Consider the following 21,744-nt stretch of genomic DNA (forward strand, 5'->3'; position numbering starts at 1 on the left):
CGCGATTCTTTTTTCTTTATGTACAACAGCCTCCATGACGCTCTAAAAATGTTTCCCAAGCAGCGTGACGTGTCTCACGCAGTTTTTTTCATGGTCACGGCCCCACGCTCGTGCGTTTCAACTTCGACGTTTTCATTACCACAGGGATGCCAGGGTGAAAGCGCGTAGTAGCTGGACTAAAAGCAGGCCGCCACTCAATCAAAACATGAAGAAGCAGAAATTCTATCGTTGTGCGTGCTACCTGAGCAGCGACATCCCAGTACCGGAGCTGGACATGAGGATCAATTACTTCGGACAGCACGCCTTCATGCGCCAGTTCGGTGAGGTACGTTCTTGAAGGGCGCCCGACCGACAGCAAGGTAGAGACACGCAATCTTGTTGCACTACAAGAGGCTGCAAACTAGCTGCTTTAGACCTCGACTTTAGATCTTGCAACTCTGCAGTCCACCAAGCTGTAGCCATTGCACTGCAAGTACAGCTTGCAGGATTCTGTGTGCGCGGGCTACCCATTTGAACGGGCTGCTTTTGAGCGCTAAGACGGCATTATTGGGTGCGATGTGTTTTGCGGGTGAGAACGCCTTTTGTTTGGGTACAGTAAGGTACATTGTGTCTCGGTACCTCGGTATGGTGGCTAGAAGGGGGCCATAACCTCGGTGTTCACTGACTATGGTCAGACGCAGCACCATTATGTGCCAAAAGTTTTAGATGCGGAAGCATCTTATACTCGCGCCTTGTAGTGCGCCGTCCGCGCCGTCCGCACCGCTTCTCGAACGTTCGACAGCTGACGCGCGCGCATGCGCCGTCGCGCCGTCGCCCACTCTTCCACCATCTGTGCATCCCTTCCTCCTCTACACACCGCGCGCGCTTCACTCCTCCACCATCTGTGCACCCTTCCTCCTCTACACACCGCGTTCGACATCTACAATTCTCCTGATTCTCCAGTGGACGCGCATGTGGCGTCGCGCTTCGAGAACATTCAACAGCTGACAGTGCATGCGCCGTCGTGCTGTATATATACTCAAGGTCGGCGCTCGCTCGCTCAGTTGCCACTCGTCGGTTGGTTTGTACGGCGCGTCGACGTCCAAGGTCGCGGTGAAATGAATTCCAACGAATCCACAAACACAATGATCGACGTCCCTTCGACCAGCGCCGCCCTTTCGCATACGTGTGTACGTGTTCACTCATTTATTACCCCCTCCTACAACCACGTTAACCAATTTAGCCATCGACCCAAGTAAGTCGCAATTTAACACCCCATTTCACAACCACGTTAACCAATTTAGCCATCGACCCAAGTAAGTCGCACTTTAACACCCCGTTAACCAATTATATGGTCCGCATCCTCCTCAGTGTTCCCCCGAGGGAAGCTGCGGGCAATTTTTTTTTGTTGTTGTTGTCTGACACGTAAGGGGGTCGGTAATTCCTGGCGGTGTTACTTTATCAGTTAATTCGGAGAAAAGTAAATAGCGTCGCTTTCTTACAAACCACTTTTTTCTTTCTTTTTATCTAAATGAACACTAGCGCTCTTTTTATTGTATGGCGGAAAAACAGCTTTTTATCTCAATTGGCGGGAAATTCGAGCACGAGTTTTGCTTTGCAGTACGCCGTGCCTTGCCGCACATATAGCACCTTATCTGCCTCGGGCCCCTTAATTTTTTTTTTTTGCAATGCAACATATCTGCAAAGTAGAGATACGTTATCAATGGACCAGAGTAATTATAAATCTTGACATCAATCGTGAAGCGTGCGAGTCTAATGTAATAGGAAAGACCCCTGGGCACGGCCCATGTGTACACAAACCGAGCACGTACCTGCCATTACCAATATCATTGCTGCATGTTAGTAGGTATCGCCATCGCGTATTCCTATATATCACCTGCTCAGTATGTAAAAATGTACTCTTGCTGAGGGTTGTAGAGCTAATTATCGAAATGAGTGCTACTTCTATAGTGTGCGCACGTGTATGAGTTCTTAAATAATTATGCCCCCCTTTTATTCATATATATATATATATATATATATATATATATATATATATATATATATATATATATATATATATTGGCTCTTACAGGCATTGAACAGGTACGGATATACCTCGCGAGAACAGCAAGAAGCCATCATCAAACGGGTAAGGTTTTTGTTCGATCTTTGCCTACTCGAGTGGATCAAGGTTGTGTACATGGCATGAGGTATGCATAGGAGGCCTTGTGGGAATACGTACTCCATCTGTCGCCGTCACCTTGGTACTTAGCAGCTACGTTAATAATCGTGTTGTAAACGAAAAAGTGAAGCAGTGGTTCTTATCTAAAGCATGACATTTGAGCGCAGCAATGGCACCACATTCACGGAAAAAACAGTGTTCTTAAAATGCGCGGCAAAATGTTAGGCTGATCCAACAACGTTTTTTTTTTCCTTGATGGACAATAATTAGGGTGCAAATATACATGCCTCACTTTGAGCATGAATGCTTATCAGCGCACATGTCCTCAGAACAGCGTATGAAGTCATGGAAAAACTCTTTTTACCGATATTTTGTTCAAACCTTTCGCATATAACATTTTTTTCTAAAGAAATAAATAGATAGATAGATAAATAAATAAATAAACAAAATAAATAAATAAAACTGACGGCCACTGCCGTCAACAGCTTGTTGAAAGAAATTAAAAGCGCACATATGTATAAAAATATTGAACATGGCAAAATAAATTGAAAAAAAAAACAGCACTGATTTTTGAAATTGATGCGTCTCTGTGGGATATCTTTATATGCTGAGATTGTTCGTTATGATGCGCTCTAAAAGTGAGACCACAATATGGAGGTACCAGGGTTCGAACCCGGGGCCTCTCACATGCGAAGCGAGTGCTCTACTACTGAGCTACACCCTTTTTTCTTTCTTTATTGCCTGTGTACATACAATATTCACAAACAAATGTACATCAAACAAAGGACAAACACGAACAAAAGAAAAGAGGTAAAAAAAGCGTCAAACTCAACAGGCTTTTAAAAATTCCTTCATCTGTAGAAGGCTTTCCACTTGATGAAGCTATTCGGGCACCTCTTGTTGAACCTTTTGTGATTCCACGAATGAACAGACAGATTGAAAGAAGTATTGCCGAACCGGGCGTGCATTAACATCTGAGCTTCACCCACATGACCTCTACATGGTGAATTGCACAAGTAGCGATGCGGGTAAACCTTGTAAATTGGACTTGAAAACGGGATTCCATTGATAGAGGTGCAGGGTTTCGAACCCATGGCCTTCACTGAGCACCGCCTCATACTTTCTTTTAACTCAGTTACACCGCCAGGACGATTGTATGATGAAAACAATCGCGTGTTTGCAAGAAAAAGAAGAAAAATTTAATGGAAGAAATAAAAAACTTGCCCATCAGTGGAGGTGCCGGGGTTCGAACCCGGGGCCTCTCACATGCGAAGCGAGCGCTCTACCACTGAGCTACACCCCCGGACGATTTGAAAGTGAACCAATGGTCAAGCAGTTGTTCGGGTGGTGCATAATTGACATTGTACACCGAAATTAGGGTTAATCTAATGGTGAAATTGTCACTAAATGTGATTTCAAACAAGAGTTATACTACTATCACATTGCGTAGCACAGTTTCATCCCTAGCTAGGGAGCGTTACTAGGGATAGTCGGGAAGCTCGCGTGAGCGTGTGCCATCCGTGGGATAGAGAGCAAAAAATAACATACGAATCGAGAAAAGAGTTATTGCAGGGCTGAACTGAACTATTCAAAATGCACGTAAATGCGTTGTTGCTGTTTTTGTTTGCACAAATAATCGCATGTGCCTGTAGACGACGCGTTTCGCCAGGCGGGATGGATCAATGCGTGAAGAGGGTGAGGGTGAAGAAACACGCCTGGCAGGTTTTGGATTTCTTGTTTGTCTTTTTTTGCGCTTTTTTTTTTTTGCGGGGTGGAGAGGTGGGGCGGTGGTTTTTGCGAGCGAATGTCTGTAAGCCCCGTAGCAAACGATGACTTCGTCCTGTTGATGACGCACTTCGGGATGCCGCCGCAGCGTGCTGGGGCATGTTTACGCGAAATATTTATTTCGGAGTGGACAGCTTCGCTCATAACACAATGAGTTGGGTATATTTTAACGCAAAATGTACCTTCTATAGAGTTTACTCATATATTCATACATAACGCTATACTACAATATAAAAAAAATGCGAACACAGAAGATGGATGGAGGCGGAAGTGTTGTAGGCCCGTGTGCTCAGATTTGGGTGCACGTTAAAGAACCACAGGTGGTCGAAATTTCCGGAGCCCTCCACTACGGCGTCTCTCATAATCATATTGTGGTTTTGGGACATTAAACGCCACAAATGAATGAATCAATCAGAAGATACTAAGGAGAATTTCGAAAGCGTATACGGCAGAAAAATTGCGGTAATATTACTGAGCTCTCAACACCTTGCTCAAATGCCTTAACTCAACATGTAAACATTTGATATTGAGGCTAAAAACTACATTCTTATAGTACGTTAATTTTCATTTATATACTCTGTCTAACAAAGAAAACGATCGCTTAAGTTTACACTTCTTTCCTTCAATCATACCCTACTAAGAGATTTTATGACAAACAGCACTTGTGCTACATTGCCCGAAATTTAGGAGGCTTCCATGTGACCGAGAATTCTTGTTCCCTCCAAAATATTCTATCGATTCACTGCTTTTGATGCAATGAATGAGCTTTTTTTCGAGTGCGTTTGAGGCAATCGCCAAATTGGTCGAGATGTTTGGCTTCGAATTACCCATATGTGTTCGGAGGGTATATTATATCAGCACAGATGTCATCAGCATATGCATATATCGGCCGCTCACAAAAAAAAAGTCTTCCGCCTCCTTTTCTTCTTCTTCTTCTTGTGGCTGTCTACACTAGCTGCGCTTGAATGAACGCGACAGTTGAATTTATTTGTCCTCGTAAGCTTTATGTCCCCACTGAAAGTATCAACCAACTTACCCAAAAGTCTAGTCTCTTGGAATTGCTTCCAAGTAAATTCAATGCAGTAGGGTGGCGCATCGCATTCGTGTAGATAAGATAGAGAGGAGAGGACACTGCATACTGATCGTGCTTCATCACCCAGGTGGAGACGACGGTGTTTTCCCGGATGAACGATGTGAAAGAAGCGCAGCACAGCAGGGAAAAAGACGACCAGGACATGTGCTACATACCTTTTGACGAGGAAGTGTACAAGTTCAAGGTGATATGCGTGGCGCCAGGCGTGCTCTTTTCGCTAACTTTTTTTTTTCTTCTTTTAAAATTGATACAACCCGGTCGCATAGCTCTGCGAACAGTTACCTACTAAACAAAACTTTAGCATAATCATGAATGGCCTTTTCTCCAAGTTAAAAAAAAAAATCACCCATGGTCGCCAAGACTGAACTCAAATGGCAGTTGATTGACCGGGCTGCGGCCCTGAAAGTAATAAGAAATACGAACATATCTTAACTCTGTGAAGAGTTGCTTACTCAGCAGAAGACCCGTTGCTGTATGTGCATCAGATATCGGCCGAACGCCACAGCTGCGCTGAAATTAAAGAGAAAAAAGTGAATAACTAAACAGAATAAAAAATAAATAGATAAATACATAAATGAACAGAAAAGTAGTTAAAAAAATTGACAGCGATCTATTGGTCAGGGGACATTGTCGAGAGTGTCACGTGTTCCTCCCTGTCTCAGGAGTCGTGCCTCGACCCAGAGTTCGTGAAGGTGGCCAAGACTGTCGTGTCGCCAGAGTCGCTGCCGTCTTCCTGGATCATTTCGAAAGGTTAGAAGCCATGCACTTTCGTCGGTCACATGCTCGCGTTATTAATATAATATTTTTTTCTATGCACGATGATCAAAGTCCAGAAATATGTGCGCGCTACGCGAAACATGATATTGTAATGACCAATCCGGGGCTAACTGACTCGATTTACCTAACTGAGTGACAAGATAATAACTAACTAAAGTGTTTGTAAGCTGGAAGCCGTAAATGCCTCATTGATTGATATGTGGGGTTTAACGTCCCAAAACCACTATATGATTATGAGAGACGCCGTAGTGGAGGGCTCCGGAAATTTCGACCACCTGGGGTTCTTTAACGTGCACCCAAATCTGAGCACACAGGCCTACAACATTTCCGCCTCCATCGGAAATGCAGACGCCGCATCCGGGATACGAACCCGCGACCTGCGGGTCAGCAGCGCCTTAAATGCCTCATCAAACGCAGAAATTGACCGTTGGCGTCAACACGATCGAGTGATGCAATAACCACCTCATGGCGTTACTTGCGAAAGCCATTGTTACGTCACAGATCAGATCACCCAAATTGGTGACATCATCATGGCGTCACTGTGGTAGGTGGGCTCAGGATTTCCCGTTAAGGGGGAGGGGGGTGAAAGTTTCTCGCATCCCCCCCCCCTCGCGTTACTGGATCCGTACACGTCGAGAAACGTGCCATGGTGCTCCTCGGCTCAGTTTCACTATTTAACCGACGCTCTACACTCAATAAAAACGGCTGGTATTTTACGCTCGATCTGTTTAGTGTTCTTTATTTGTATTGTCTGTTTATATTTTAGCAAAATTTTTGCTGCCCAAAACCAGCTTCATTTAAATTATGGTTAAACTATTGCATAGGCTTCGAAGTTGCTTACGTATCATACATAAATGAGGGAAAACGGAATGGGCGGGCGCTGCTTGCCATTCGGAACCAACATATTAACTCTTCTTTCACTACTTCTGAATAGTTCATCAAAAACTGAGAAAAGAAAGAAAGACGATGCGCTAAGTGAAGCTGCAGTGGCGCAGCGAAGAGTTAGCACCCCGGGCCCGTGTATTCTTCTAAATATTTCCCCCGTGGGATACAGAGCAGAAAATAACAGGTGACCACACTTATCTGTCTAAGCCCCACGTCGAATAAAAACGCCACCCCCCTTTCCCCCTCCACCCAACAAATTTCTGCCTACGCCACCGATCGAAGTTCATGCAAATTTCTAGGATATCTCACATTGATCAGGAAATTTCACTGTTCGAGCACAAATTTATTTACAGAGCTTCAACATGTCTGTGTGGCTCGTTACTATGGAAAGTGGTCGCGTATAATTTGGTGTTTAATTACCTGCGCAGTGCGCTCAGATGTTCTGTGACGCGCTCATGTGCGCAGAGAAAGAGGTCTACCGGATCCCGCTGTTCACGCCAGAGTTTGCCGACAAGCTCCTGTACGAGTTGGATCACTTCGAAGGCTCCGAGATGCCCAAGATCAGGCCCAACGTCATCAACAATTACGCGGTGAGAACAAGCTCCACGCTACGGTTTTTCGCAGGGCTGTATATTTAGTTTTGCATGGTCAAACGAAAAAAAAAAAATACAGTACGTGCAGAAACTTAAACTGCGAGGCTGTTTTTGGTCAAGCCTTATACGTCCGGGATCACTAGTAACGGTGGGGGGGCATCAGAAACGAATATGCACTACAGAAATATCACCACTGACCACAGTTCACTAAAAATGAAAGCAATACTTAGCCCCCCCCCCCCCCCCCCTAAAAAAGTCATATGTCACAGAAATCTGCGCGGCCTACCAGAGAACAATATATCACGATCATAAACGCGTACGCACCACAAAAGTTGGGTAAGTTCATCTGCGCAACTTAAGTTTTACGTTGCAAGACCACCACATGTATGATTATGAGAGCGGCGAAAATGCTGTTGGCCCGTGTGCTGAGATTTGGGCGCACATTATAACACCCCCGGTGGTCGAAATTCCCGGAGCCCTTCACTATACGGCGTCTCTCATAATCATATGGTAGTTTGGGGACGTTAAACCCCACATATCATCATGATTATGAGAGACGCCGCAGTGGAGGGCTCCGGAAGTTTCGACCACCTGGGGTTCTTTAACCTACACCGACATCGCACAGTACAAGGGCTTCTACCATTTCGCCTCCATCGAAATGCAACCGCCCGGGCGGGGATCGAACCCACCATATTCGGGTCATCAGCCGAGCACACAATAGCCACTGCTCCACCGAGCCGGACAACTTGCACTAACAAAGAAAGAACGAAACAGTCAGCTAAACTATATAATGACATGCGCGTTACCATATTCACACCACTATCACGTGATACTTCGTAATTATGAAGGCTAACAACGAGTGTTAAATGAACAGCAGTGACACAACATATCTGAAAGACTTTCAAAACTCGTGAACGTGTTAGCCTGACGAAGAGGCCGCCACATATAGCTTCGCCGTTTCACCGGTGTCTGCGAAGCGGAGCTGTGTGTGTGTGTGTGGTTTTTTCTTCCTTTTTTGTTTTTCTTTTAGTGAAAGGTAACGAAAATTGGTCGTCAAACCAACGGCGTATCACTGCAAATACACACAGAGCAACAAAAAAAGCCGCCTCTCAGAAGGGAAGTTTCGCAGTTGAAGAAGAATCTGTCCTGGTTATGGGACCTAAGCTAGAACCACCCCTTTTCGCGGGTAGTTTCGGTTTGCCTGAGTTACTTAAGCATGTATCAAAATTCGTACAGTTAATTTTGATGCACGTATGTGCCAAAAAAAAAGGGGAGGAGGAAGGGGCAAATAATTTTTGAGTAGCGATAACAGGATAGGGTTACTGGCGTTGCGTTTTAAAACTTAAGAAATGGATATAAAACCGATATGACACTGCTGCTAAGTGAAAAATAGTGTGACATCGGCAGCGCAGGTTAATACGAAGGAAATGCTAATCTGCGAGACATTGCTTTTCAGTAAATAACTTTAAACTACTGCATGAGAGAAGTTACGCAACGGGAAATCGCACCGATTCTCCCTCGAACTGAATCGCACTGAGCGGCCTCAAGATGATTAACTATAGTCTTTTCTGAGCGATGCCCTGTGCACTGACGCACGCAGACAGTCCTGAGCGAGGTGGGCTTCGACGAGCAGTTCGTGACTCCGTTGCGCGACCAGTACCTGTCTCCGCTGTGCCGAGCACTGTTCCCCCGCTGGACGGGCGCCCGCTTCGACTCGCACAACGCCTTCGCCGTGCGCAGCGAGCCGGGCAACGACAGCGGTCTCGAGTTCCACTACGACAACGCCGAGGTGATCAGCAACAATTACCTTTTTCTTTTTGCTTCACATTACCACGGAGCATGAGTCGTTCCCCTAGGGGGAAAAGCGATCAAGCACGTGAAACCTACCGCGTTATAGCTCGTATTCTTTTGATGTGTCTCTTACCTTGTCTTCCAGGTTCCTGAGTGTGTTCATTTGACTCGAAAGTCGTGAATGCATCAACTAGTGCGTAGCCATGTGTCTTTCTGCGACCACGTACGTGTTTAGTTAATTGTCGGCCGCTGCCAAGGGAAGGTAAACGCGCGAGGGGAAGACAGAAAGTTAGGTGGGCCGATGAGATTGAAAAATTCGTAGGTGTAACGCGGCAGCAGAGAGCAGAAGACCGAGTTGATTGGTGGATCATGGGAGAGTTATTTGCCCTGTACTGTGCATAGTCAGACTGATGATGAATGTGATGATAGATGCGTATACGTGCAGCGAATCTTTCAGTGCATCTATTGATGACCAGTGCTACATGCTATAAGGCGCCCACTGTACCTATAACCTGATACGCAAGCCAAACAATAACAAAAACATTGTTGTGCGATTCGACTATGACGTCTCTTGCCGCAGTGAACGAAGACCTTTTCACGGGTGAGATGGAACGCCTCCTTTTTGTTCTGTGACACGGGAGTACAAAGGCTGACTTCACAGCCTCGCATTTTTGGAGATGCCCGAGGAGCCTTCTGTGATAAGGCCTGCGCAATTTTTGAACAAAGGTTCCTTAGGAGTGGATATAATTCCCTGTGAACTGTAGTGAATTTACGTACTCCCCCCCCCCCCCCCCCCCCAAATGCGCTGCCGAGGAAGAGCCGTTCAGTGTGCGTGAACCTTTGTACCCCGCACATGCAATAATCCAAAAAGAAGGGTGCTCCCCTCTTCTTCCACTACGCTCGCAACTCTGGGAATTATTGGCGCACGATGTCTGAGAACCGAAGTGGACGAGGGGTTAGTTCTGGCAAATGTGGCCGTTGTGCAGGTCACACTGAACGTGTGCCTGGGCCGACGCGGCTTCAGCGGTGGCGAGCTGTACTTCAGCGACATGCGCGAGGAGCCGCTGGACCAGTGCTCGAGCACTATGCTGCAGAAGCAGACGCCCTGCCACGCGTTCCTGCACCGCGGTCAGCAGCTGAGAGGCACCCTGTCCACGCTGAGCGGTGAGAACGTCAATCTGGTCGTGTGGCTGCGCTCGTCGGAGATGCGCAACAGGCGCTGTCCCCTGTGCGACCATGTGCCCACCCTGGTGGCTGCCGGTGAAGGATACGGAGATGGATTCACCGCCCGGTGAGATTGTCACTCACTCACTCACTCACTCACTCACTCACTCACTCACTCACTCACTCACTCACTCACTCACGCACTCAAATAACTTGGAACTGTTTGGTCGAATTAGACAGCCGACTCTAATAGGCTGACGGATATATGTGTGTACGTGAGGCCATGGCACGTTCAGCATTACGTTTTGCAAATCGTCACGCACACACATACACGATATAATGGTCACCTCTCGCCGTCTTCTCTCTTTTGTCTTCCTCGCTATTGCCTCCTCTACATAGCAATTTAATGCAAAGCTCAACGTCGCATGATAATAAACAGTTCTACATAGGCGTGAGCACGGAGGAGAGGGGCAGGCGTGCTCCCTTCCCTTTCTCGTGCGCACAAGGAATCTTTGACCAGCTCCTCCACCCACTCCTGAAGGCCGAGAACGCAGTGCACGCTGATGGTTATAGAATAGCGCATACGCAATACTTGACATCGTCACTGCACACGGGTTGTACGCATTAATCTCTTGGGTGCGCATATTTATATTTCGAAAATAGCGTAAGTACACAAGCAACGCTCACTAAAGCTGGACTGCCTAATAAATAAAGGCAGGTTTGTGAGAACGCAGGCATCAGTTCACGCAGGCATGCCTTTTAGCGAAGCTCCTTAGGGCGTGGGTGTGCCGCTCCTCCTCCTCCGTATGTATGTATGTATGTATGTATGTATGTATGTATGTATGTATGTATGTATGTATGTATGTATGTATGTATGTATGTATGTATGTATGTATGTATGTATGTATGTATGTATGTATGTATGTGTGTATGTATGTATGTATGTATGTATGTATGTATGTATGTATGTATGTATGTATGTATGTATGTATGTATGTATGTATGTATGTATGTATGTATGTATGTATGTATGTAGCCACCGGTTTTGGTTTGGTTTGGAAAAACTTTATTGACAAGTCCGAAGGCGTGCGCCCTAGCACACGGCGGGCCGCTCCCACGATGGGACAGTAAGGCCGAGCCCTAGCGCCGCATCGTGGGCCCTCTGGACAGCCCAAAGTTGCGATGTTATGTCTGGACTCCGGAGAGCGGAGTCCCACTTTCTGGACGATGCTGTATCGGTGCCACGTACCGAAGGGCACTCCCAGAGCATGTGGTGTAAGGTGGCTAAACCGCCACATTTTGTACACGAGTTGGTTAAATAAACATCAGGATAAAGCTTGTGAAGAAAGGCAGGGTTAGGGTACGTTTCTGTTTGAAGTAATCGCAATGTAAGCGCCTGCGCTCTATTTAGCTTCGCATGTGGAGGTGGAAAGATTCTCCTATCCATAGCGAAATGTTGGGTTATTTCATTATATGTAGTTGGCGGATCCCTGTTTACGAAATCTCCAGTTCGACCCAAAGGTCCTCCATGGCCGCGGACAGCTAACCCTCGCGCCCTGGAGTGGGCCAACTCATTGAGATTTATGATCCCTCCGTCCATGTTTCCCATATGAGCTGGGAACCATGTAATGGTATGGGTTGTAAGCAACTTATCACCGAGTATATTTTTGGCCTCTTTGCACACAGCTCCAACACTGAAGGCACGAATGGCAGCTCTAGAATCGCTAAATATGTGTTCATTACGCTGATCTAAAAGAGCCAAGGCGATGGCAACCTGCTCAGCTGCATTGGCAGTTCTGGCGCATACCGACGCCGCATTAATTGTAATGCCTTTGTGGTTGATTGCCACTACCGTGAATCGGTCTCTCTGGCCATCATATTGCGCCGCGTCTACGAAACAGGCCCCCCCGTCAAGATCCGCAACTTGGCGAAGAAGGGCCCGAGCGCGCGCTCTCCTCCTTCCAACATTACGTTGGGGATGCATGTTCCGCGGGGCAGGCGAGACAATGATGTTTTCCTTCTGATCCCTCGTCAACCCTTGGTACAGAGCCTCAATCTGAGCTGGTGGAATACCCATTTCTGCGAGAATCATCCTCCCCGCTTTTGAGCCAGACAGCCTAATTACCTGTGTTCTTTCTTGTGCTTCCGCAATTTCCTCCAATGTATTATGAATTCCCAACTGCAGGAGACGATTGGTGTGGGTGTAGTTGGGGAGCCCAAGGGCATTCTTTACAGCTCTCCTGATCATTGCATTAAGCTTGTCCCTTTCCATTCTCTTCCAGACATGCATTGCCGCCACATATGCAAAATGACACAGCAGAAAAGCATGTATAAGCCTGACCAAGTTGTCCTCTGATAGTCCTGTCCTTCGGTTAGCCACCCGTCTTATGAGCCTAATAACACTGTCTGTCTTTTTTTCCAACCTTTTAATCGTGATGGTGTTGGTGCCCGTTGCTTCTAGCGTCATACCTAAGATCCGAATGGAAGCGACTTTGGGGATTGATCGTCCACTTTTGGTACGTAAGTGGATGTCATTTTCTAGGGGCGGCACCCAGCCTCGCGGTCGACGGCCCCTCCTGACCGGTTTATAGAGGAGAAGCTCAGACTTTTCCGGAGAGCAAGAAAGGCCTGTGTCTTCCAGAAAACTCTCGGTAGTGTCGATGGCCTCTTGCAGGGCCGCCTCTACAGTGCCATCACTTCCTCCTCTACACCAAATGGTGATATCATCGGCATAAATTGTATGACCAACATCTGAAATTCCAGAAAGCTGCCTCGAGAGACCAGCCATGACGATGTTAAAAAGTAAGGGTGATAGAACAGATCCCTGCGGGGTGCCCCTATTTCCCAGCGCTTGCACATCCGATTCTAGATCTCCAACTTTAAGTATGGCTTTTCGACCACACAGGAAGGATCTGACAAACGCATGAAATGAGGAACCTAGGTTGAGACTTGAGATCGCATCTAAAATAGAATCATGGCGGACATTATCAAACGCTTTTTTTATATCCAAGCCTAGGATCGCCCTGGTGTCTCTGGTATGATTATCTAAAATTTGACACTTAATGATTTTCATAGCATCCTGCGTACAGAGGCCTGGCCTAAAGCCAATAAGGTAGTGAGGGAAGAGATCATTGTGCTCTATGTAGTCCGCGATTCGGTTCTGGACAACGTGTTCCACCACCTTTCCCACGCATGACGTGAGAGAGATGGGGCGCAGATTGTCCAAACTTGGTGCTTTACCGGGCTTGGGAATGAGGATCACCTTGGCCAACTTCCATTGTTCCGGGATGTCACCTCCCTTCCAAATCCTATTAATCTCATCAGTAAGAAATTCAACAGAGTCATCTTCCAAATTCCGAAGCGCTTTGTTGGTGACCCTATCTGGACCCGGTGCCGATCGGCCATTAAGTTCGTGCAGGGCACGTCGCACATCGCTGATGGTGAAGGGTTCATCCAAATGGGCACAAGGTGTTCCCATATACCCCGGATAGGCTTGCATGGAATCAACTGCTAGCGGTAGATACTTCTCAGCAAGCTGCCCCAATAGCTCCGCGCCCGAGGAGGATTTTTGAGCAAGATGAAGTATTCTAGCAAGGACCCCCCTCTGATTAGATTTAGTGCCCGACTCGTCAAGCAAGTGTTTTAAAAGATTCCATTTACCTCTGGTTCGCATTTGTCCATCGACTGAATTACAAATTTCATCCCACTGCTGCCTCGACAAGTTTTTGCAATGTTCTTCAATTTGTGTATTTAACTCTGCTATCTTTTTCCGAAGCCTACGATTAAGTCTCTGACCCTTCCATCTGGCCAATAGCGACTGCTTTGCCTCCAGTAAATGCGCAAGCCGACTGTCCATTTTGTTTGTCTGTACCTCTGTCTCAATGGTTCTGGTAACCGCTCTAACGTCCTGCAGCAGCATCTCTGTCCATTGCCCCAGAGAGTCCGGGATTTCCCCCTGTTCCGCTCGAGCGCTGCGTGACTCCCGAAATTTATCCCAATCCACGTAAGTAAACTTTCTTTTAGATTTTGCCTCCATCTGTAATTTAGTAACTGTAATATAATGATCACTTCCTAAATCCGTCAGAAGATTTTCCCAACCTACCGAGCCAGCATTTTTCACGAAAGCTAGGTCCGGGGTGGAGTCCCTGGTGGTGGATGTGCCGCGCCTAGTAGGAAACATCGGGTCCGTAATTAACGAGAGATCCGCATCTCCCGTCTCCTGCCACAAGCTCCTGCCTTTAGCTGAATCATACGGGTAGTTCCACGCCCGGAAAGGCGAGTTAAAATCCCCCGCCACAACCAGAGGAGAGAGCCCAGCCAATCTGGTTGCCTTAGCTATGATCGTCCTAAAACGCTGCCTATGATCACTAGGGCTACTATATATGTTCAGTATAAAAATGCTGGAAAGGTTGGAAGAACTCGGAATGACCTCAACTAAGGAGAGCTCCGTTTTATTAGGTCTTACCCCTAGATCATGTGTCACAAAGGTGAACTTGTTGCTGACTAACGTGGCAATCCCTCTGCCTTCCCCTTTAACTGCATGTGCCTTGTACCCCGGGAGGGTTACACTATCAGACAGCGTCTCCTGCAGTAGGATCACTTGCGGCTTCTCGCTGTGAGAGCGGACAAATTGCTGCAGGGTGCCCCTTTTGCTAAGGATCCCCCTGCAGTTCCATTGCCATATACGAAATTCAGCGTGCGAGGCCATCTTGATCATTGGAGGTGCTCCCTGACCCTGCCGTCAGGTTCTGTACAGAAGCAACTGTACTATTCGAACTGGGGATACTCATGGGAATGGGCGCCGATAAAGGCGTTCCCTCTGGAAAGAAATCCGGGTGAATCCGAGCTGCTCCCCTGATATTGGGGCTCTGCACCATAAGGCCGGCGTTCTGTAATTGATTCTCCACACATTGAATTCTGGCATGTTGAATATCTATTTTCTGATCCATAACTGTGAGACGTTGATCGACCGCCGAGAAACGCTCATTAAGTTTGTGAATCTCAAGGCAAATTGAATTTAGAGTCTCCTTAATTTCAGATTTAGCTCTAGCCTGCACATTCTCGGCTGAAGTCGCAGCCTTACGCTTGGCTGGGTTACCCGAGGGGCCTGCTTCCACGACCATGGGAACCTCCATGGGTTGAGGAGAGGGAGAACCTACACACGGAGAAGCAGATGCCAGAGTAGCTTGAGATGTACTGACACGTCTAAGCTCAGCCATTTCGGCTCTCAGCGACTCAATAATGCTGCGCATTTCGGCATTCTCCTTCCTAAGCTGATTTAGCTCCGCTAGACCATGCTCTGGCGCAGTGCCTCCCGTTACCTTTTCACCTCCTCCGCTGCGCACCCGGTCAGCCCAGGAGCCACCCTGCATCTCCGGTTGGGGTGGGCTTTGGAAACGGACTGTGCCATGCGGGTCCCTGGACTGGCTCCTCGAGTGCGATGGGCCTCTGGATTGGGACCGACGACGATCTCTGGACCGGGACTTGGCTCGGCCTTTAGACGAAGTTCCCTTTCGCTGGCCTTGGGAGCGACTTCTGGACCGAGATCTGGATCTGGACCGACTGCTTGCCTGTTGCGATGAGTCACGGCTGTCCACCCCAGTTGCAGCAGAACGACTGTTTGAACTGGAGTTGCGGTGTGCAGGCTGGCTCACACCCTCGTCGGCGTTAGCAGGTACCGTTTGCTGACTACGACGCTCTGATTCCGCACGGCGCTCTCTTCGCCGCCTTCGCACAATAAATGGAAGCTGAAACCTTTGCTGGCAACTTTTATCCGTCGTGGCGTGTGGGCCGCCACAGAATCCACAGGTCGGGGAACATTGATGGTTCTCATCAGGGTTGTTGATTCCGCACCTCTTGCACACAGCTTCGTCCGGTGTCGGACAGACGTCCGCCCTGTGCCCGAGTCTGCCACAGGCATAGCAGCAGTCATGCTGCCGATGGTAAAGCGAGCATCTGACCAGCGCTGTGCCGAAATAAATGAAGTTGGGAACTTTGTAGCCATCGAAGACAATAACCACCGTCTCAGTGTTCTTAATACGTCTGACTCCCAGAGCCGTGGGGTTTCTTTCAGTAAGGATGCTCCTCTCCAGCTCCGTCTGGCTCTCCGATGCGTCAATCTTACGGATGACCCCCTTGCAGGTCTCATGCGGGGCAGCCTCGTAAGTGTTGATGTCATACTTCTTCATTCCCAATGTAAGGCAGCTCATCCTGAGGTAAGAGTCAGCGTTCGCACGGGACGCCGTGCTAATAACTATGATATTTTGCGTTGCATTCGGGCAGACAATGTCCTGACTGATGAGCGTGGGTACAATTCCAGCCGCCTCTGCGATTGCCCGGCCAAGTCTAGCTGAGCCCGCCTTCTCAACATCCAAGCCACCCCTTGGACGGACGATAATCTTCCAGTGCTCGCTAGGCAGTCGAGGCATTCTCGATGATTTGATAACTTGATTCTTCAAGTGTAGAGCTTTTCTTGTAGCACTGAAATTGCCCCTGGCATTCTCGCCGCATGCCGTGGCACGCTCTGTAGCACTGGCGTTCGTGCGCCTCGAGCTTTTCTTCACCGCGGCGGAACGCCAGCCGTGTTCCTCTCCAAACTCTTCCGGAGGGAGTTCATCACCGTCCATAATAACAGCAGCACCGTCCAGCATATTGGCTCAGCAGGTGGAACGAAGGGCGCGTCCAAGGAAGGGCGCGTCCTGCCCGGCAGACGCCAACTCGGCGTTTGGTAAGCACGCGAGGCGTGGTCGGTGGCGTAAAAGTCCGAAAAAAGCCACCGGTGGCACATACCGGCTCTAGAGCGGGTATGGGCCACAGGAGATGCGAGATGGCGGTAATTGGAGTGTTCACCAGATGGAGGCACGGACGGACGGACGGACGGACAGACTAGCAGACGGACGGGCGAATGGACGGATGCGCGGACGTACGGACAGATGGATGCACGGACGGACAGACGAATGGATGGACTCACGGTCTGACGCACGGACAGAGTAACGGACGCATGGACGGACGCGCGGATGGTTTCGTGGACGGACGGAAGCACGAACGAACTGACGAACGCTTCGCCCCACTCATCATCATTCACTCCGTGAATATGCTGTGATTGGTTTAGAAACGTAATGCACAATAGTGTTAAAGTGCTTGCTTAGTATAAATATGCTGAGACATTGCCACTATAGTTTCGAGATCTATTAAAAACGTCTCTCAATTCTGGCGTCAGTGTGTATGGGCGTTTCACTATTCCTCATTTCGCAGAAGCGTGGCGTAGGTGATGCGACTGAAAACTGCCCGTCACAGACTTTGTGGGCTTGCTACAAACGAGCATGAACAGTCGTATGGGGTGCTCCTATATACTGCACTCGTTTTATTCGGCGAGCACGGAGAGATTGCTGGCTCTCCGTTACGCACATATTATACACGTACGTGACGTATACAAGAGCCGCAGGGATAAACGGTTTGTGTCGCCCTGTTTTACAATTACCGCCTCCCCCTCTCTCTCTTTCCAGTTCCGCGTCGCAGGAGTCGGCTGTGCTGAAGTTCCCAAAGTTTCCCTTGCATCGGCTGACGTCTTCAAGCGAGCAGATGCAACCTATCGACGCGCAAGCCCAGTAATTAAAGAACATGCCTGCCCAGTATTCTGCGTCTCCTTTTATACGATGAAGGGATAGACGTGCGCACAAGGAGCAGTGGGGGGGGGGGGTGATTCTTAGATGAAAAGAAGAGATTCCAGAGCTCATCGCACCACTCGGTGTCGCGGTACGACCACTAAGGATCGCGACACCTTGTCACAGGTATTCAGCTGCAAATTACTACCGAACAAACACGAATCAGATCAAGACGTCGCAAGTGTTAGTCATGTCCCGTTGTAATTCTTGTGTATCGTTAATATAGCTAATCGATGTACAGATACAAGCGCGTTCTGTGCCAATATCTGCTACGGGTGATTGGCTAGAAAATAGGTGTATTATACCAACACACGCTATGCAGCCCGGGTCTCCAACACGCGGACCTTTCGCTATTCACACTAGAAGTTAACTTGACGGGAAAGCCCGACAAAAGTGTTTCTCTAGTAATTGTTTTTTTTTTTTCGGCTCAAGAAAAAGAGGCGGTGTATAGTGGTTCAAAGCTCGGGCGCGCTTCTCCCAAATGCGGCATTTCCTCTCCCTCACGCTTCGAGAGAAAGGAAGGTGTGAACGGCGAGAGGAAAAGAATGCCTGCTATCTACGTTTAGTGAATCCTGCGGTCTTCATATCGCACCCCCCCTCCCCCAATCCTCATTACCTGCCCAGCCCACTTGCTCAGGTGCACGAGATTAGAACCTGTACTGAAGGGTACAACCCCTTCCATGCTATAGAACGAGTTGCATTGAATTAGAAGAGAGTCGGTAATGATTAATATAAAGTAAGGGAGCCGAAAATTATTTTTGACTCAAAAAATATTAATAGCGAAGCAAGCCATATTCAAGTTTTTTTTATTTTAGATATGAAACAAAAATATGGGTGGGTAGGCTACATTAGAGCCGGCACTTCGAGTGTTTGTCGTGAACTCACCACCTTTAATAATGCATGGGCAGGCCGCTCTGTACACGGTACATGCGCAGGCAATCTTTGTAAATGTGACTGTGTGGTCACCACACCAAGGACATATTCCATGTTGTGTGTAACTGTGGAAAAATCACGTGGTCGCGTTATGTCTTTCATTGGCGGCGGCGTGCCTTGTAAGGCGGTTAGTTTTCCAGTATCTGCCTGTGCGTCCTGCCTCTCGGTCAGTAAGCTACGCAGTTTGCCTCCTCGTTCCCCCTCGGGCCTGTATGAACTAGCTAATCGACGTCATGTACAGGGCCAGTAAAAAAAAGTAACAGCATATCAACGGGGTGAATGATGGAGAGCGGGGCGACGCTGGTTGCGCGCGCCACTGCCGCTTCGGCCTCCCGTTGTCGTACTGCGGGGTCCTCGTGGCGCCGCCACGCAGCTTTGAGGTGCGCTTCTGCCTCACGCGCCCGCACGTCGGGGTCCCTTCTTCGGGCCGCCGCCGCCCTGCGCGCACGCCGCTCAGCAGCCTTGTCCATCCTCCGTCGCCGAGCCTCTGAGTGCACGCGCGCGCCAAAACGGCGCCGCCGATTGTTGGGAACACAACAAGCCACGCACATATAGGCAACGGCAAAGTGAGCGTGTTAAATAACGTGAATGTGAAGTGAGAGACCAGATGGCCTCTCCGTGTTACATCCGTGCGCGGCTCTGAATTATGTACTATTGCAGCCGCCATGAACCAAATACATGTATAGTCACGTTTTTCCCGGGATGCCACTTTCACCGTGTATTGTAAACAGAGAGCGACGTAACAGCCCTCCTCCTCGAGGACCCCACCTCCGTCGGGGCAGTCTGCTCAGGGCTCTGCAACTATGAGCAGCTCAATAAAGTTTATCTTCCGCCCTCTGATCCTGCGCTGTTGATATACAACACCGATGAACACGCGATAGTACGCGCGCGCTTGTCTCTCTCTCCTTCCGTACGTGTGACGTCAATCCTTCTTTTCTACAAGTAACGCCCTCTAGTGCCGTACCATTTGCCTTTTTCAGCGTTTAGTATAAGTACCGCCCTTTATGGCCGGTTCAAGAATTAACGAGGGACGGGTATGTGCTAGTTGCGGCGATGGCGTAGTGATTAGAGCATGCGCCTCGCATGCAAGAGGTACGTGGTTCCAATCCCGGTGCCGCGCAGTTCCCAACCGAATTTAAAAAAAAAATCCGCGTGTTGATGGAACTGCATTAAGAGGCCTGGGGTGCGGCCTCACCGGTAATCACCGCCGGGAACGCACTCCCTCACCAGAGAAGGATTGGCCACCCTGGTGCAGTATCTGGTCACTACCTCCCACATGCATGCGTCAAATAACTCACGGCCCTCAGTCCCCAGCAGCTGCGAAGCAACTGACCATGGCGGCGGTCAGATCTGCAACGCAGCAGAGGGTACTAAGAATCTCTGGATCCCGACAGGCCGCCATTGGAACCTGAACTTGGCAACGTTTAACGCTAGAACCTTATCTAGTGAGGGAAGTCTAGCTGTACTATTCGAGGAGCTAGAGGGTGTTAAATGGGATATAATAGGGCTCAGTGAGGTTAGGAGGACAGATGAGGCCTATACTGTGCTACAGAAAGGGCACGTCCTTTGCTATCGGGGCCTGGCAGACAGAAGAGAACTGGGAGTGGGATACCTAATTCACAGAAACATAGCTGGCAACATAGAGGAATATTATAGCTATAATGAAAGGGTGGTAGGTATTGTAATTAAACTGAATAAAAGATACAAGATGAAGGTAGTACAGGCTTACGCACCTACATCCAGCCATGATGACGCTTCAGTTGAAAGCTTCTATGAAGACGTAGAATCGGCAATGAGTAAGGTAAAAACACAGTATACTATAGTGATGGGCGACTTTAATGCAAAGGTAGGGAAGAAGCAGGCTGGAGACCAGGCAGTAGGAGATAATGGCATCGGCACTAGAAACGCCAGAGGAGAGCTACTAGTAGAATTCGCAGAATGCAATAATTTGCGGATTTTGAATACCTTCTACCGAAAACGAGAAAACAGCAAGTGGACATGGAGGAGCCCCAATGGCGAAAATAAGAACGAAATAGACTTTATAATGACTGCACACCCAGGAATCGTGCAGGATGTGGAAGTGGTTGGCAAGGTACGATGCAGTGACCATAGAATAATGGTGCGGTCTCGAATTCACCTAGACTTGAAGAAGGAACGACAGAAACTGATACGCAAGAAGCCAATCAATGAGCTAGCACTGAGAGGGAAAGTACAGGAATTCAGAGTGTCGCTGCAGAACAGGTACTCGGCTCTTAGTGAGGAAACCAACCTTAGCGTAGATACAATGAATGATAATCTGACGAGTATCATTACGGAGTGTGCAGTGGAAGTTGGAGGCAGGGTAGTTAGACAGGACACTGGCAAGCTTTCCCAGGAAACAAAGAACCTAATTAAGAAGCGTCAAATCATGAAAGTGTCAAGTACAACAGACAAAATAGAACTGGCAGAGCTTTCGAAGTTGATTAATAGACGTAAAGTATGCGATGTAAGAAGGTATAACATGGAGAGAATTGAACACGCTCTGAAAAACGGAAGAAGCGTCAAAGCAGTGAAGAGGAAACTTGGGATAGGCAAAAGTCGGATGTATGCACTAAGGGACAAAGAAAGTCAGAAAAGCTTTGGAGAGCATGAAAAGAGGCAAAGCTGCTGGTGAGGATCAGGTAACATCAGATCTGCTGAAAGATGGAGGACAGATTGTGTTAGAAAAACTAGCCACCCTGCTTACGAGGTGTCTCCTGACGGGAAGGGTACCAGAGTCTTGGAAGAACGCTAACATCATCTTAATACATAAGGACTTGAAGAATTACAGGCCGATCAGCTTGCTCTCTGTACCATACAAGCTATTTACAAAGGTAATTGCTAACAGAGTAAAGAAAACATTAGAATTCAATCAAC

At 48.2% G+C, this 21,744-nt stretch overlaps 1 protein-coding gene and 1 non-coding gene across 4 annotated transcripts; one reads left to right on the forward strand and one right to left on the reverse strand.

Moving 5' to 3' along the window:
* The first annotated feature begins 23 nt into the window (after positions 1-23).
* Positions 24-17,884, forward strand: LOC119160021 (2-oxoglutarate and iron-dependent oxygenase domain-containing protein 2). 3 transcript variants are annotated; one of them, XM_075889806.1, is made up of 8 exons: positions 30-325; positions 2,075-2,131; positions 5,110-5,226; positions 5,705-5,792; positions 7,170-7,294; positions 8,898-9,086; positions 10,075-10,379; positions 17,758-17,884. In XM_075889806.1, the coding sequence occupies exons 1-8, from the start codon at positions 206-208 to the stop codon at positions 17,861-17,863; spliced, it is 1,107 nt and encodes a 368-aa protein (XP_075745921.1). In that variant the 5' UTR covers positions 30-205; the 3' UTR covers positions 17,864-17,884. The 3 variants fall into 3 exon arrangements, with proteins under 3 accessions (XP_075745922.1, XP_075745921.1, XP_037268670.2); XM_037412773.2 differs by lacking the exons at positions 30-325; positions 2,075-2,131 and adding an exon at positions 3,517-3,859; XM_075889807.1 differs by lacking the exons at positions 5,705-5,792; positions 7,170-7,294 and having other exon boundaries at positions 24-325.
* TRNAA-CGC (transfer RNA alanine (anticodon CGC)) lies at positions 3,396-3,467 on the reverse strand. Its single transcript has one exon. It is a non-coding gene; the product is annotated as a tRNA-Ala (tRNA).
* Positions 17,885-21,744: the final 3,860 nt, after the last annotated feature.

This window comes from Rhipicephalus microplus, chromosome 3 (genome assembly GCF_043290135.1).
Source record: "Rhipicephalus microplus isolate Deutch F79 chromosome 3, USDA_Rmic, whole genome shotgun sequence".
Classification (NCBI taxonomy): domain Eukaryota; kingdom Metazoa; phylum Arthropoda; class Arachnida; order Ixodida; family Ixodidae; genus Rhipicephalus; species Rhipicephalus microplus.